This window comes from Pteropus vampyrus, unplaced genomic scaffold (assembly GCF_000151845.1).
Source record: "Pteropus vampyrus isolate Shadow unplaced genomic scaffold, Pvam_2.0 Scaffold141, whole genome shotgun sequence".
Lineage (NCBI taxonomy): Eukaryota > Metazoa > Chordata > Mammalia > Chiroptera > Pteropodidae > Pteropus > Pteropus vampyrus.
Window position 1 is genome coordinate 1,483,588 of NW_011888922.1, and position 15,528 is coordinate 1,499,115.

The window sequence follows — 15,528 nt, forward strand, 5'->3', positions numbered from 1 at the left end:
CTCTGGCTTGTTTTGACAGACCTGTGTGTAAAGTCTCAGCCTCTTTTCCAGACCAGTGGTTCTCAAAGTGGTACCCAGACCAAAGGCATCATCATCATCTAGGACTCTGCCCCAGACCTATTAAATCAGAAACTCTGGGAGTCGGGCCCAGCAATCCATGTTTTAACAAGCTCTTCAGGGGACTGACACAGGCTAAAATTTGAAAAACACTGAAACTATCCTGAAACTAAAACAAACTATAAATCAACATTTCCTGAGCACCTTCTGTGTACACATACATATGCATACACATAGACACACATATAATCATACATGTATAGGGATTTTATTTAATCTTCACAACAAGGGTGTAAGACAAGTGGTTTTCTCATTTCATAGATAAGTAAACTGAGACCTCAGATACAATGACTTACTCTAAGTCTCACCCCTAGAAGTAAGAGATGAAATTTAGATTCAGATATGCCCGACTCCAAAGCCTAAAGCCCATTCCTGCTCCTTGAGGACAAGGATCACACTGTGGTCCCCCTGATGGCATCAGCACAGTCGAGTCAACAGAGACTTGTTTGAATGAATGAATGACGATGAGTAAATGGATCACGCTCATTGTCCAAGTATGATACAGTTGTGAGTGGCCAGAACTGCATTTTGAATTTAAATGCTAGTAGGTGTGTTTTAAAACCAGAATTTCAATTAGCAAAACCAAAATAGGTCCTATTTGGGATTTCCTGATACTGGCGGCATCCTTTTTGTAGTCTTCACTCTGTCAGAGACTAAAAAGTGGGACCAGCATGTGTTCTCATTGGACTGGCAGTAGTGGCATAGTGGAGGATCTCCTAGACTGGGGAGGAGTGCTCCTCAGAAGGAGCTCTGGGTGAAGGATCGATGAAGCTATAATGGAGGAGAAAGCATCTCCAAACGTGTGAGCAGCACCTCTCCTTTGAAAACGCTTATGCTCTTAAACGGCGTAGCGCCTGTTAGTCTCATCACCATTTGATGTGTGTGTCTCAGTGGCCTCTCCAGCACCCACTCACAGGGCGTGAAAGGAGACGATGCATGTGCAGCTTCTCTGGGAAAGGCAGCAGAACCAGAGCCAACTGTGGGGACTCCGACATCTGTGAAAGCTGTTGCCAACAGCCCTAGGAAAAGATGTGAGAGCTCTTTGCCAGAAGCAGCCAGCAAGCCGCCTGCTCTCTAGTCCTGTCCCTGCATACTCGGCCTGGTGACTTGCTGGAGACTCCTTTCACATGAGAGATGATAACGTGATGCTCGTTATCTGAGGACACAGCAGGGAGGTTTGAAAAGTTGGAATCTACCCTTAAACAACCAACTTCCTTTTTCTCCCTCAGGCCTTAAACATGATGATGATCAAAGCCTTTTAATCTGTTTTGTAGTTTTCTAAGTACTGACAATTTGGTTTGATTCATTAGATTACTGGATGTTAGATCTGAAAGATCACCTCAGCGGGTTGCTTCACTGGAACACTTCCTGAGCCAGAGTAGATGTTCAGTAAATTCTCGTCGAATAAATTTAATGAATTTTATAGATGAAAAGAAAGTCCCTGAAAGAGACTAGGCCAAGGTCACCTAACAAGCTGGTGGCAGGAGAAGGGTAGAACCCATCTCTAGATACAGTCCAGGCATGTTCCCTTACACCACGACTCATAGAATTGCAAGATTTCAGGTTTGGGAGATTCCATACAGTTTATCTTCAATCCCTGCAATATCCCTCTGGTCATTAATTCACCCTCTTCTTGAATATAGCCAGTGGGTGAAAATGTATGACCTTATAGGTTACCTAGTCCATTCATTTAGTCATTCATCCAACAAACGTTCATTTAATACCTGCTTTGAGTCAAGAATGATACTATTTACTACAGATTCAGAGGTGAATAACACATTTCCTTCCCTCAAGAAGTTTACAATATTTGGACACATACAGACACATCAACAGAATATAACCCAACATAGTAAGTGGTATTCAGCTCTGACTCTTACAAAATGCTTTTCCTTTGAAACAAGTCCCTTTTCTAAGGACTCTAGTCCTTACTCATTGGACCTAGGTCAACCAATGAGAGCCACAAAATAAAAGTCTTATGCTTATTTCACATATCAACCCATCAGATATTTTAAAATAGAGGTCATACTCCCTTGGTAAGCTAAATTCCTAACTCCTTCAAGAATTCTTTATTTGCAATGTGGTTTCAATTCTCTCATCCTTCTGGTTGCTCTTTGATGAACAAGTTCCAGTTTATCTTATCAGTCTCTTCAATGTGGCTCCCAGATGCGAACCACTAAACTCCAAATATAGTGTGAGAATACAATACAAAACCTAACCTCTTATCACTCCCTTCATTCTCGGCATTATACATCTAAATGTATAGGACAAGGAAACAATAGTCTTGTTTGGCCACCAACTAGTCTCCTGAATCTGACAGTTGTGTCATGCCTACTGCCCTGACCTCTATCTTCCATTTCATTTCCATCTTGTATTCCTGCTTAGTCTCTCAACAACAAATATTATTAAGAACTTGCTTTATATGTTTGGAGAACCAGACGTGATGCTTGTCTTCAAGGAGCTCACAGTCTCATCGGTAAAATTTGGTTTGCCCCCAAATAAATTATTAACAAAGAACCAAGACTGAGTGTAATCAAGGGAATAATCTTTTTCCTAGACCCCTCCTAAGAGCTGCTTTTAATAGTGGTTGGTAAACTTCTGGATATGATTGAAAACAGATCTCCCAGTTCAAATGCCAGTGCAGAACTAGCTTCTAGCCCAGGTTGTCAGGGGCTTTGTCAAATTTTTGTCATTGCATTGGCCTATACTGTTGCAGTCTGAAGGCCTTTGAATTCCATCATCTGCAGGGAAAGCTGGGGCACCTACAGGGACTGACACCTCACGGGCCATGGAACAGCTTTCTAGCACCTGACACCTGCCCACTGCCAATCTAGAGTGCAGAGGGAAAAAAAGTTCTTTGAGATGTTGGCACAAATCCGCCTGTGTTTGGGCTTCTGGGAGACAACAGGTTTAATTTGCTTTGACAGTGCTTTTCCCCAGGAGGGAGTTTACCCAAACACCCTGCCTTCTTCACATTCAGCACAGGGCTTGTTTACTTTCCCATTTTAACTCTGAGGACTTTCTGTGTAGTGCGTGTGTGTGTGTGTGTGTGTGTGTGTGTGTGTGTTTACCCCCAGAGACCCACATTGCCTGGTTTGGATTCATTAGACCAAGTTAGTATATTGCGTTGGTTCACAAATGGAAGGCATGTGTGACCCTTTCCTAAAATCAAAATACCAACTGTGCTAAGTCCTGGGCAAACCTCTTTACATGCTCAGTGCTATACAATTTGCTCTTCTAATTAACCATCTGAAGTGCTATTACTAACCCCATTTCACACATGAGGAAACTGATGTTTAGAAATCGCTTGTCCAACGGGCACATCTCAAGTAAGAGGCAGCCTGACTTCAGAGCCCAGACTTTGGTCCAGACCATATACCACAAACTTTGGCTTCAGATAGAACTTGGTTCACCAAGTTTGCCCTTATGGCTATGACCTTAAGAAAGTGACTTCAGCTCTCAGTCTTCACCTGAGACTGTAAAATGGTAGTAAAGGTACATATTTCTTGTAATTATTATAAGGAATGAGAATATTTGACATTTTCACTGTTCCATCTAAGGGAATGAGAAGGTCTCTGTTAGAGTCTTCTCTCAACTTTGAGTTGCTATAAAAATGAAATCCCAACTATGCTATCAAGTTTGTCTCCCACTCCTCTTTTGGTTGCCAATAATAAACCCAATCCTCCTTCAGGATCAAAGAGAATATAATAGATGTAACCTAAAGTATAAATGTCACTAGCTGTAGTCAAGGTGATGCATCCAGTCATCTAGTTGGCTGTCCTAGAGTGCAAGTTCTCTCCTTTTTGCCTGAAGCATTAGCATCCATCCTACAGAGAAGCCAAAATGAGGCATCAGAGAGTAGACTTTGGTTCCTCAAACAAGTTCTCCCCAAAAGATGCCAGCATCCACTTTTACAACTTAAAGAGAGACAAGAAAATCAAAGGAAGAAGTTATAAGTATTAAACACAAGCTTCTGTTAGCTGGGACACATCACAGGGGAGAACAAAAGGAGGAGCTGGGAGGGAGGGATAAGTGCTGGATGAGCAGAAAAGAGAAGAGACCAAGGATGGTTAGTGAACTCCAGCCTTACTCACAGCTGGTTCCCTCAGTCTTTGGTGCTAGAATTCAATATCAGGACCCAATGACAACAGAGGCGTAGCTCCTCTGACCAGGGCACAAGGCAGGTGTGCCCTTGTCATGGGAGCTCATGGAGAAGAGCCTCTTTTCATAACTGCCCCTGTGAAACAAGTCCAGTAGGCAATTAGGCTGTCTAGCCATCCTCATCCAGGCAGGATTTCCTCTGTGATCTCTCCTTGTTTCCCATAAAATGAGGCTTTGGGATTTCAAAACAGAGAAGCAAAAGGTGGCAAATGAAGGCAGGCTTTTCCTGGATCCAGGAGGACATACTTATCAACTGTGATCCTTTCACCTTGACACGGTGATGCTAATGATTTGTTTCTAGAAAAATGATGGCGAGCAGAAAATGAGGCACTGCAATGGGTTTACCAAGACCTCTGTGGTTTCCTGTCTCCCATGTCTCCTCCAGGGAGGAGCGTTATTGCCTTTTCTCCCTTCTGCAGGTGCCCCTTTGTAGTTCCAGCAATATTTTGTTCAACATCCAGAGAACACATCCATTCACAGCACATGTCCAGAGAAACATTTAAACTCTGCATTCCAATATGGATGGAAGGAAAGACAAGTTCCTGAAAATCAAATTTCCTAGAAGAACCCACTGCTGTGATAGAAAAAAACCTAGGAGAAAAGGCCCCTGTTTTCCAATACGACACACACCCTGTTATAAAAATCAGTATTTTTTATAGGCAGCTGAATTTTTAACTTAGATTTGAGCAGATCTACCTTCTGCAAAGTGAAGGCAGCTGCAGTTTGAACATGAGCAAAGCAGGAAGGACCAAAAGCGGGAAGAAATTCACCAAACACTAATTGGAAACATAGCAACACATTTATTGAGTAAAGTTCACACTTCTCTTTATGCAATAGCATTTAGCATAGAGATATCTGGTCAGTGGGGACTCGTTATTTGTGGGATCCCAGGTGGACCCCAAGTAGTTGAAATCTTTCCAAGTGGAAGGAAAACTATATACATAAACATTTCATCAAAAGGAAATTTTCTCCAAATGTCTCTCTTCTACTTCCCTGTTGCTATCATAAAATTATTCCGTGTCTCCTAAAACTTCTGCCTCCCCTAAAACCAACAGCCTGGGTAAGTTTTATAACAAACAGCCTTCCCTACTATCGGATTTAGCAATCAACACTATACTCAGTCACAGAAAAGACTTTCCTCACTTTTTCACTCTGAAGAAGGCTTTTTGGTAGATGATTAACAGGTGTGTATCTTGCAGGCTTAAATCAAAATCTAGAAAATGTGTAACATTTATCTGCAGTTGATCCCGTTAAAAATGCAACTGATAATTATAGTAATTTTATTAGGAGATAATTTTATACCACTGGTTTTGAGAAGGACTGAACCATAGAATTTTAGATCTGGGAGACATCTCTGAGATTATCCAGTTGAATTTGTTCAATGATAGCGATAAATGTTTATTAAGACCTTTCTAAGGACTAGATACCAGGGCAAATACATAAATGACGAAATTCATTTTCTGGCCCCAGCAAGTTCACAGTCAACAATGGAGACTATTTGGTGCTTTAATAGGAGTGAAAGAAAGAGAGTCCTGGAGTAACTTAGCCTGTTTAAGGAAGGGCTTGTTAGAGGAGGTGACATTTGAAGTGGATTTGAAAGAGGGAATAGAAGTTGCCAAGGAGGAAAGAATGGGAGAGCAAGTGCAAGGGTGAGGAAACTAGTACAGAAAGATGACGTGGCATTGCCAACACCCTGTAGCCATTCAGTAGCAGAACAAGACCTGGAGGCCAGGCCTTCTGCCTTTCTGTCCTGTACCCCTGGAATACTGCAGGTGGAACCCACCCTCCATTTGTGCCATTAGCTAGTAGCTGAAAGTTGAAAGTGAACATAATCTTGCCTTAAACCTTACTCAGTTTTTTTTTATTTTTAAAAAACCATTCAAAATAAAATTTCCTAAGCTATTCTTTACCAAAAAAAAAAAAAAAAGTATTTAGGAAGCCACTTCTAACTTAAAGGTATTAAGAACATGGATTCTTCACTCTACCAAGACACAGCCCACTTGGCCCTAAAATGAGAACACACGCTATAGTAGACCCTCTTGTCCTTAACTCTGTGATAGTGTAAAACACTATTCATGTTAGCAGAAGAACAACATAGAGTGAGTGGAATGTCCCACCCACTCACAAAAGGAACCACACATTTGAACCCTTTTCCTAAACTTTTTAAGTAGTTTCCAAGTTGATAATGGCAGACAACTGGGAAAAAACCTGTCTGGGAAGTACACCATGCTATGAATTCCTCACCATCTCCCCACCTTCCCCCTCATGTATCCATACCCAGGCCATTCTTCAAGCCCACTTCCTCTGAGAAGCCTTTCCTCTGCTGGTTTTGCCCCCCATATCAGCTGTCATTGCACTGGCTGCAGTTAAGTGCATTGCTGAATTTAAGGCTTAATGCCCTTGTCTGGATGCCGTTTCTGCATGGCTGCTTTCATAATTATAACTCATAGAATTTTAGAATAGGAAGCAGTCCTAGGTGTCATCTCTGTCATCACCTTCATTTAACATAGAAGGAAGGTGAGACCCAGAGATGAGATGAAGTTGCTTTAGGTTATCCTGCATGGTATAAGAGTAATGGACCTCAAAAACAGTTCTCCTTAACTCTAAGCAGAGTTTTTCCATGCACTAGCTGCTGCCCAAGTGGCAATGTTATCTTGTTCTCCCAGTTAGGCTGCAAATTTCTTGTGGGCAAAACTCATATCTTAAATAGCAACGTCTCATTTAATAGAGGCCTTAGTCTTGGCTTCATGACTTATAGTTGTGAGCTAAGACAACAGGTTAAATCCTTAACTCTGTCCTTCCTTATTAGCCTTTTTCTCTACTTTCAACTCTGACTCTGCTAACTCACTCTGAGACCTTGGGCAAGTCACTGCCCTTCCTTTGGGTCTCAGTTTCTTTCTCTATTAAATGAGAGCATTGGGCTAGATGGTCTCGGGTTTCCTTAGACTCTGAAAGTTCTAGAATTCTCTGCCTTTTAACTGGCTCCTCTGCTGTCTTCAGAACTGGCCTCACCATCCCACAGATCTGTTACCTCACTCATTCTTCTGGCATCCGCTGTGGATTAAGTTCCTTTAAGGTCCAGATAGCATAATATCATTGAAGAACACCAGGTTCGCAGTCCAGAGGCCTGGATTCAAATCCTAGCTCCACAACATAGTATCTTTGTAGCCTTCAGCAAGTCACTTCATCTCTCAGCCACCTTTTGCGTGCTTGCGAGAAATAGTTATAACAATATATTCATGTAGATTTCATGACAGTGAAATGAGACAAACTTTGTGGAAATACATGGCACAAAGAAAGGCACTTACTCTATCATGGCTTCTTTCCTTTATTCTACATCCAGCATTATTGAGAAGTGGGCTGTTGCGAATAAACGGATTTTCTAACTAATGGGTTTACTAACTAGAGTTATAAAACACTGATGAATTTTTAACTAAAATCTTTCTTAAATGAATTCTATATTTCCTTGACATGTCACATGGATAAGACCAAAGTATTAGGGAGAGTTGGAGAAAGTAATATCCTTGCAAAGGTAAGCATGATAGCAGATGCTGATGGGGCAAATGGAATCTGAAAGAAAATCCCTATGCCTTTTAAAAGAGCTTGGATTTTTTTCATTTTTGCAAATGGAGAGGCATTGAAGGGTTTTAAGTAAGGGAATGAATGACAGCATCAGATTTATTGCAGAGACATCATTTAGACTGCTGGGCGGTGAATGAATCCAGGTGGGGAGAGAACAAGAGAAGAAGCTGAGAGGCCAGCCATGAGGCTGTTGTGTTAGCCTCACGAGAGATGGTGACGACCTGGCCGATAAGTCAGAGGTGGAAGAAGACAGATATACAGATGCTCAGGAGCTTTACGAAACATTCGTAGAATACCAACCCATTATGAGAAAAATATAAAACGCACAAAAAATGTCAAACACAGGAAAGTGTAAAGGAGACCACAGGAATCACACCATAACCTAGCTTCCAAAGATAACCGCCGCTAACAGGTTATACTGTTTTTTCCCAAAGTTTTTAGCTAAAAAAATGTATTTCAAGGTACAAATTTGATTTATGAAAAGTTGGTTCGGGCAGACATTTTCCAGAACATGTCTCTTAATATCGGTTAAGATGTACCTCAGTAAGAATAAAAATAACGTGTAATTTTTAACTCAATTCCTTTCAGTGATTGGGCCAGAAGAGCTCAAATATGTGGGTCCCAGTTAACCTGAGGCTTGATTCCTAGGCCCTCTGCTTGGGTAAAAAAGTTTGTTTTCAGCATTTCTTCTCTTTTCTCCCCCAGAATCGGTGGATAACTGTCCCAGCAACTGCTATGGCAACGGCGACTGCATCTCTGGGACCTGCCACTGCTTCCTGGGCTTCCTGGGCCCTGACTGTGGCAGAGGTGAGAGTTCCACGTGTGGGCCTGTGATTTCCACACCCCGGGCCCCTCGGGCCACTCAGGTTCCACTTCTCAGAGCAAGTGCTGAACTCTGGGCCACCTCCTGACTCTCGAGAGAAGGGCTCCCAAGGGCATTCTTCAGAAGCCCTGAGAGAGAGGTCTGCAGGCAGAGCCACGGCCTTAGCCATTGTGACCCTCATGTGCATGACTGGGGAGGTCAGAAAGGAAGGGCCTTTACAGGAGCAGCCACGGTGAACTTTATGCCCCACTGCGGAGGCAGAGGGAGTGGCATGGGGGTTCTTTTAAAAGTTGATTTCCTCTTAAAAGAGTGATCGCCCTTTGCCAAGCATCTTTGGGGTTCGTCTTCAGCTAGCATGGTTTCTCCCTGGCCCTGTGGTTTTTCCATTACTGCCTTCTACTAGTACAGGCAGATTCATGGCTGAGACCACCACGGAGGAGGGGCTTGGGAGGTGAGACTGCTTCTCCACGCAGGACCCTAATGTTGCTTCAGATTTGAGCACATACAGATACCATAGCTGCAATAGTTTAAAGGCTGCCCATGATCTACCCTATCCATTTGACCTTCATTTCTGTCCTGGAAGAATTAAGGAAAATGCCAAAGGATATCTGTAGTCCTGAGAATTTGGCACTCCCTTTGGGAAAACTAAAATGGCCACTTCATTTGGTTCTTCCACCTCTTTACTCATTCAGCAGGCATTGGTTAGTGCCCTTTAGTGCCTGGCCCTGTACTGAACACTGAGGTTACAACACTGAGCCAGTCCCAAGCCCAGGAATTTTCAATGTGGGAGACAGACAAAATAGATGATTACAAAGCAGTTCCTAAGAAGTAAAACACTGCAGCAAGGTCACATACAGGAAGCACCTATCAGAGTGAAAGGGAGCAGCACCCTTAGCTTAGACAGGATGAGGACCAGGAAAGGCTCCCCAGATGAGATGACATTGGAACTGAGACCTGATACTTGAGTAATTGTTCATCAGTGGAAGGCAGAGTTGGCTTTCCAGGCTGAAGAAACAGCACCCTGCAAATACAGTGATCTGACACTGCCTTGGGGATCTTGTTTATTCCTTCTAACGTGAAATAGACTTGGTTTGAGGCAGCAGAGCCAGCAGCCCTGAGGAAGCACAGCGATTACCTGCCGAGTGCTTTCAAAAGAGAAGATGCCAGGTGGGGGCCAGGAGAAGGTGGTACAGAGAGAAGAGATGAGTCATTCCCTCTAACAAGAATTACCGTCTCATCCCATATGCACTTAAAGTTAAGAGTCATATATAAAACAGGTTTATTGAATCTCAGTAAGGCTGGTAGGTACTTACAGCACAAAGCAGTATAATTTATTTTTATATAGTGTCCTTCATACAGATGATCACAAAACCCTTTATGCTAAGAGGCAGAATGGAAACATAATACTTTTTAAAGAACTAAGTTGGGCTTAGCTATTCTCTTATGGGGGCCAGTGGTGTATGGGGCTTGAGCAGAGTCCTGAAAGGCAAGATATACTGAGATCCTCCGGGTTAAAGACAGTGGTAAGTGGTGCTGCAGTTGAGGTGTGGGGAAGCAAAATGGAGTGTCATTAGGAAGAGAACACTGGAGGAGGGATTCGGGGCAGGCAGGAGGAGGCCCCGCCACTATCTTTTCCAGAGAGTCCAAGGAACAGATTGAAGCTTCTTATCAAAGAATTCTGGCCACCACCATGCTGCATCTGTAATGGGAGTGGGGATGAGGAAAAGCAGCATTCAGTGGGAACCAACTCCACCAGGCCCTGCACGGCACACTTTCACCTATAATTCCAGATGTGTTTATACTGGAATGAAATAAAACAAGAGAAACAGACAGATGTGCACACTTGGGAATTGTAGCATAGCACTTGAGGCCCTTGGTCAAGACAGCAGGCCAAGGGGAGAAAAGGGACAAAGGCTGGTGGAGTACGCTGAGTGTTCACTCATGCCAGGCTTCCCTTGCTGTCTCCCCAGCCTCCTGCCCCGTGCTCTGTAGTGGGAACGGCCAGTACATGAAGGGCAGGTGCCTGTGCCACAGTGGCTGGAAGGGCGCCGAGTGCGATGTGCCCACCAACCAGTGTATTGACGTGGCCTGCAGCAACCATGGCACCTGCATCATGGGCACCTGCATCTGCAACCCCGGCTACAAGGGCGAGAACTGTGAGGAAGGTAAGAAATGTGCACAGGCAGCCCCAGCAGCTTGCTTTGAGATAGAGGCCAGCACATAGGGCCGAGAGAACATCCAGGGAGCAGAGAAAGCCTCCTGAGATGTGCTGTGAACCCCCGACCCCCTGAGCCAGGAACCCATCAGCAACAGTAATTAACCTAAAGGAAGAGGACAGACAAGTTAGAGTCCTACTCAGTGAAGGGAAGTGTTGTATGTTGAGCACTTACTGTATATAAAGCTCTGTGCTAGAAGCCTTGTATCATTTAACTTCAAACCCCAGTAGGGAGGGATAATCGTCTTCATTTTATAATTGAGGAAACGTGAGACTTAGAAAGTCAAATGACTCACCCAGAGTCACACAGCTAATAGACAGCAGAGCTGGGTTTGAGCCCAGTCTTTCTGGCTCCATAGCCCAAGTGTTTTCTACTCCCCATTAAGCCCATCTGCACCCTATTCCTGAAGTACGAGACTATTATTGTATGTGTGTTCACGTTCATGGCTCGTAGATGCTCGTAAGTGTGTCCCTCTCCTTCATAAAGTAAATGTATGCCTGTATTTATAGGGGCTGGCACGCCTCCTGTCTCAGCTCAAAGTAATCCACATCAACATTAATAGGTCTGAATCAGGACCTCCTGTCGCTCTTGGGGTTTACAGACAGCCAGCCTCAGAGGGGCGATGCTTTTTAGACACTAATCTCTTCCTCCCTACCCCACCCACCTTTTTTTTCAAATGGGCCATTATATTCTCTCATTTTCAGAGAAAACGGTGACTTGAAAGGGGACTATCTGTTAAATCCCAAATAGGATTTACAAGACTAGCTCTCCTTGGAGCCTCTTCTACTCACTGGAGAAGGTGCTAGGGCCCTAAACAGTAAACAAGCTAGAAAGCAAACTACTGATACAACAGTGACATCAGTTTTTTTCCCAGGAAAACTATCCAGGCGAGATAAGTAAATCTTTCTATTTCACATATGAAGAGACTGAGGCCCAGGGAAGGGCAGTGGTATCCCCATGGTCACAGAGCAAGCCGAGGGCAGGGTTTGGATTCAACCGAGGTCTCCTCCCTTCTGACCCAGTTCTCTCCTCTTGGCTGCATAGGATTTCCGGTTGAGAGGAGGAGTCCTGTTTATAAGCAACAGAGACTAGCTTGTAAGAGTGCACACTCTGGAATCAGATGTAGGTTTGAGTCCTGGCTCTGCCACTAACTAGCCTCAGTTCTCTCATCAATAAAATGGGAAGACCTTCCTCAAGGGGCCCTTGTGAGGAATAAACTAAATGTCTCATGTAAAGCACTTAACTCAGTGTCTGACACATAGTAAATGGTCTATAAATGTTAGCTCTTATACTTATTAGTATTGTTCTGGAGGCAACAGAAGCACATTTCCTATTTAACTCCATTCATTTTATCCAAGGTCTTTTGAAATGGATGGATTTTGCCTTTGAACCCTATAAATTATGCTAATAGTTGTTACTTCTCACCGTTTACTGTTTAGGGCCCTAGCACCTTCTCCAGTGAGTAGAAGAGGCTCCTAGGAGAGCTAGTCTTGTAAATCCATTTGGGATTTAATAGATAGTCCCCTCTCAAGTCATTGTTTTCTCTGAAAATGAGAGAATATAATAGCCCATTTTAAAAGAATGGGAAACAGGAAGAGATTAGTGTCTAAAAAGCATCACCTCTCTGAGACAGGCTGTCTGTAAACCCCAACTGTGACAGAAGGTCCTGATTCAGACCTATTAATGTTGATGCGGATTACTTTGGGCTGTCTGAGACAGGAGGCGTGCCAGCCCCTAGAACAAAGGAACTTGGCTTTCTCATTCTGACAGTGGTGACCTTTATCTGTTTCCCCTTTTCATTTTAGTCACTTGAGGTGAAGACCCTGAGAAGGAAAGAAAAACAAAGAGGAGATTCCTCTTGAAACTGTGGGGCTGTCCCACCCCTACTCCCAACCCCACCATGTGGTGTGGGCCAAGGAGGAGGAGTTGACCAGATCCACCGTATTGGACAGTGCCCCAGAGTACAAAGTGACATAGAGGGAGAGAAAAGAAGTTGTTTAGCTCTCTGACTTACATTATCTATTTGAAAAGAAATGTTTTCACTCCTGCTTTTTTTTTTTCTGAAGAGGGCCATCTGGTACTGATTCCTTTTATTATTTCTATTTCTCTGGTGAAGCATCATCGCATAGTCTTTGTGTTTATAATGGGGGTTTCCTGGGGCTTTGGCCGTCCCCAGCCCTGTCTCCCTTCCTCCCTCAGCTCAGTTCTAACCCGTTTCACTGTGTTTATAAAACATCAGCTAACGAGCTTACTTTTTTTCCCTCTCTCCCTCTCCTTTCTTCTCAAGTTTACTGTCCTTTATTTTTTTAAAACCTGAACCTTGCCATCAGGACGCTTGGAGGGAGGTGGGATCGGAGGCAGAAGAGAACAACTAGGCCTTTTGCATTGAAGAGAGAGACACTGTATTTTGGACCAAAAGAGTGTCTTAATAGCTTGTGTGGTAACTGAAGCATGGAACATTTTGGGGAAAGAGTTGTGTTTACAGGATGGCCATGCAGGCCTCATCATTTCATTAATGGGCTAAGCTTCTGCCAGAATCTTTGGCTTAAATGGCAAGCTCTTCAGTGGAAAAAATATAACCATTTGGCACCTCTTCTAACAAAAAAAAAACAGATAAACTGTCTACACGAAGTTTAGCCCACCTCCCCGCCAAGATCTCCAGTACTCCTTCAGCACAGAGCTTCGCGACCCTGGGCCAGCCGATTCTTCCCATATTACGCAGTTCCCTGAGAAATCAATATCATGTGGGAAACTATCCCAGTATGATGGAAAGACACCACGTTAATTCTGGCCTAGGGTTGCTCTCACCCCAGAGCCCCCAGAAAGGGAGGGCTGATCCACCTAAGATCTACATAAGATCTCTACCAGTGTCACTGTGGCATAGATAATGGCCCTAAGTTTAGGATCAGCAGGGGTAATGCTCTCCAGGAAGGAATCTCAGCCAGTTCAGCTTAAGTTTCCTGAAGCCACCTTCCCTCACAATATACTCACTTTACCAAATTGACCTTTGGAAGTGATGATCAATTGATGATGAATTGCCTGGAGGTAGCCTCTCTATCAGTTCCTTTTGACCTTTCCCTGACTGAACCATCTTCTGAGAGTGTGGGATTTACCCTGCTAGTTCCTGGGTCCCTGTCAGAATTACTGTGTTTGAGGAAGAACAGGACTGTGATGCCAAGGGCCCCTTGCTAAACTTGGCACCCTCTCAGCTTGCTCACTAATGGTGCAGATTTATAGATTCAACCTGGAGGCCACCTCAGAGACAGCTTCAACCCAGAGCTGGGGTCAGGCATTCACAGAACGGGAAATACCTTTATAGGCCTTGGGATAGAAATTGCTGACTCATATCCTGTCAAATTGGAAAACTCTCTGAATCTAGGGAATTATCACAGTAACCTAATGGGCTGGAATAATCCTTTTGAGATCTGAGGTCAGTCATGAAAATTTATCACTATTATTATTTTTATTATTTTTAATTACCAGGCACTCCAACAGGTCATGCTTGAACCATTATTAAATGGTATCTGGAGACTGCAGGGGAGGAGATTCTTTGCTTTCATTTGGCTTTATTAACTCCACTTTGCCCTATTTCTTTCCATGGTTTTCTTTTTACTTTTTAACCATTTCTTGTGCTTATGTCTACATATATGTATGCCTATTTTTGAACCAGTAAGATTATAGAGGAAATAACAAGAAATCTATACAAGGAAAGAGTGATTCAAATTTGAATTACCACTATGTGATCTTGGGCAAGTTATTTAACCTCTCTGTGCTTCAGTTTCCTCATCTGCAAAGTAATCTTTATCTCCCTTAAGGGGTTGTTGTTAGGGTTAAATGAAATAATGTATGTAAAAGGTTTAGTAGCAAAGTATGGCACAGGACAGGGACTAAATTAATATTCATTATTACGGTTGCCGTTCTGTTATCATTATTATATTTTTAGCAAGTGGTTGCTCCTGACATCTGATCTTATTTATCATTTATGTCATTTTAAGTTGAATTTCTTTAAAAACTTAAATAGTTAAAGAGCTTTCTTAATAAGCAGGCCCTCAAAATAAACAGCCTGTTCCCAGAAGGTTGCCATTTGTAAAGTCTCTGCCCATTTGTGTCTGTAACTCTAATATACCCAGGCTGGCTTCCCAGCCTTTTATGCAAAAGTCAAATATACTGGGTATAAAATTTAATGGATAAATAAAGTAAAAGCATGTCTGAATTATAAATGAGCTCTGACCACAGTTTGCCCAAGTCATGCTACTGAATGTCCTGATAAGATAGAAAAATAACTACTTTCCAACAATTTACAGCTTATACAGCCCTTTCAAATAACTTCAGTGTCATTTGGTCCTCATAGCAACCTGATAGGTAATTTTACCATACCTGCTTTGTAGATGAAAGCTCAGAGCAGGTACATAACTTGTCCGTGGTCATAGAACCAGTACATTTTGCCCTGTGACCCTTGAACCTCGGATCTCAGAGATCAAATGCTAAGCTCTTTCCTCTGCAGCATAGGGCAGAAACTGACTATACTCATTGCAGCTCCATCAACACTGTTTTCCCTACCCCACCAGGACACCACTCTCCCCATACAATTGCAAGATAAATGGAATCCCCTATCTCCCTAAAGTACGAGAC

General features: G+C 43.1%; 1 protein-coding gene across 1 annotated transcript in view; it reads left to right on the top strand.

Moving 5' to 3' along the window:
• The window catches only part of TENM4 (teneurin transmembrane protein 4), a 375,350-nt gene that overhangs the window by 218,982 nt on the left and 140,840 nt on the right, over window positions 1-15,528 (top strand). Inside the window, exons 8-9 of the mRNA XM_023535518.1 lie at window positions 8,563-8,664; window positions 10,651-10,845. Coding sequence (XP_023391286.1) covers window positions 8,563-8,664; window positions 10,651-10,845 — 297 coding nt within the window. The remainder of the gene's footprint in view (window positions 1-8,562; window positions 8,665-10,650; window positions 10,846-15,528) is intronic.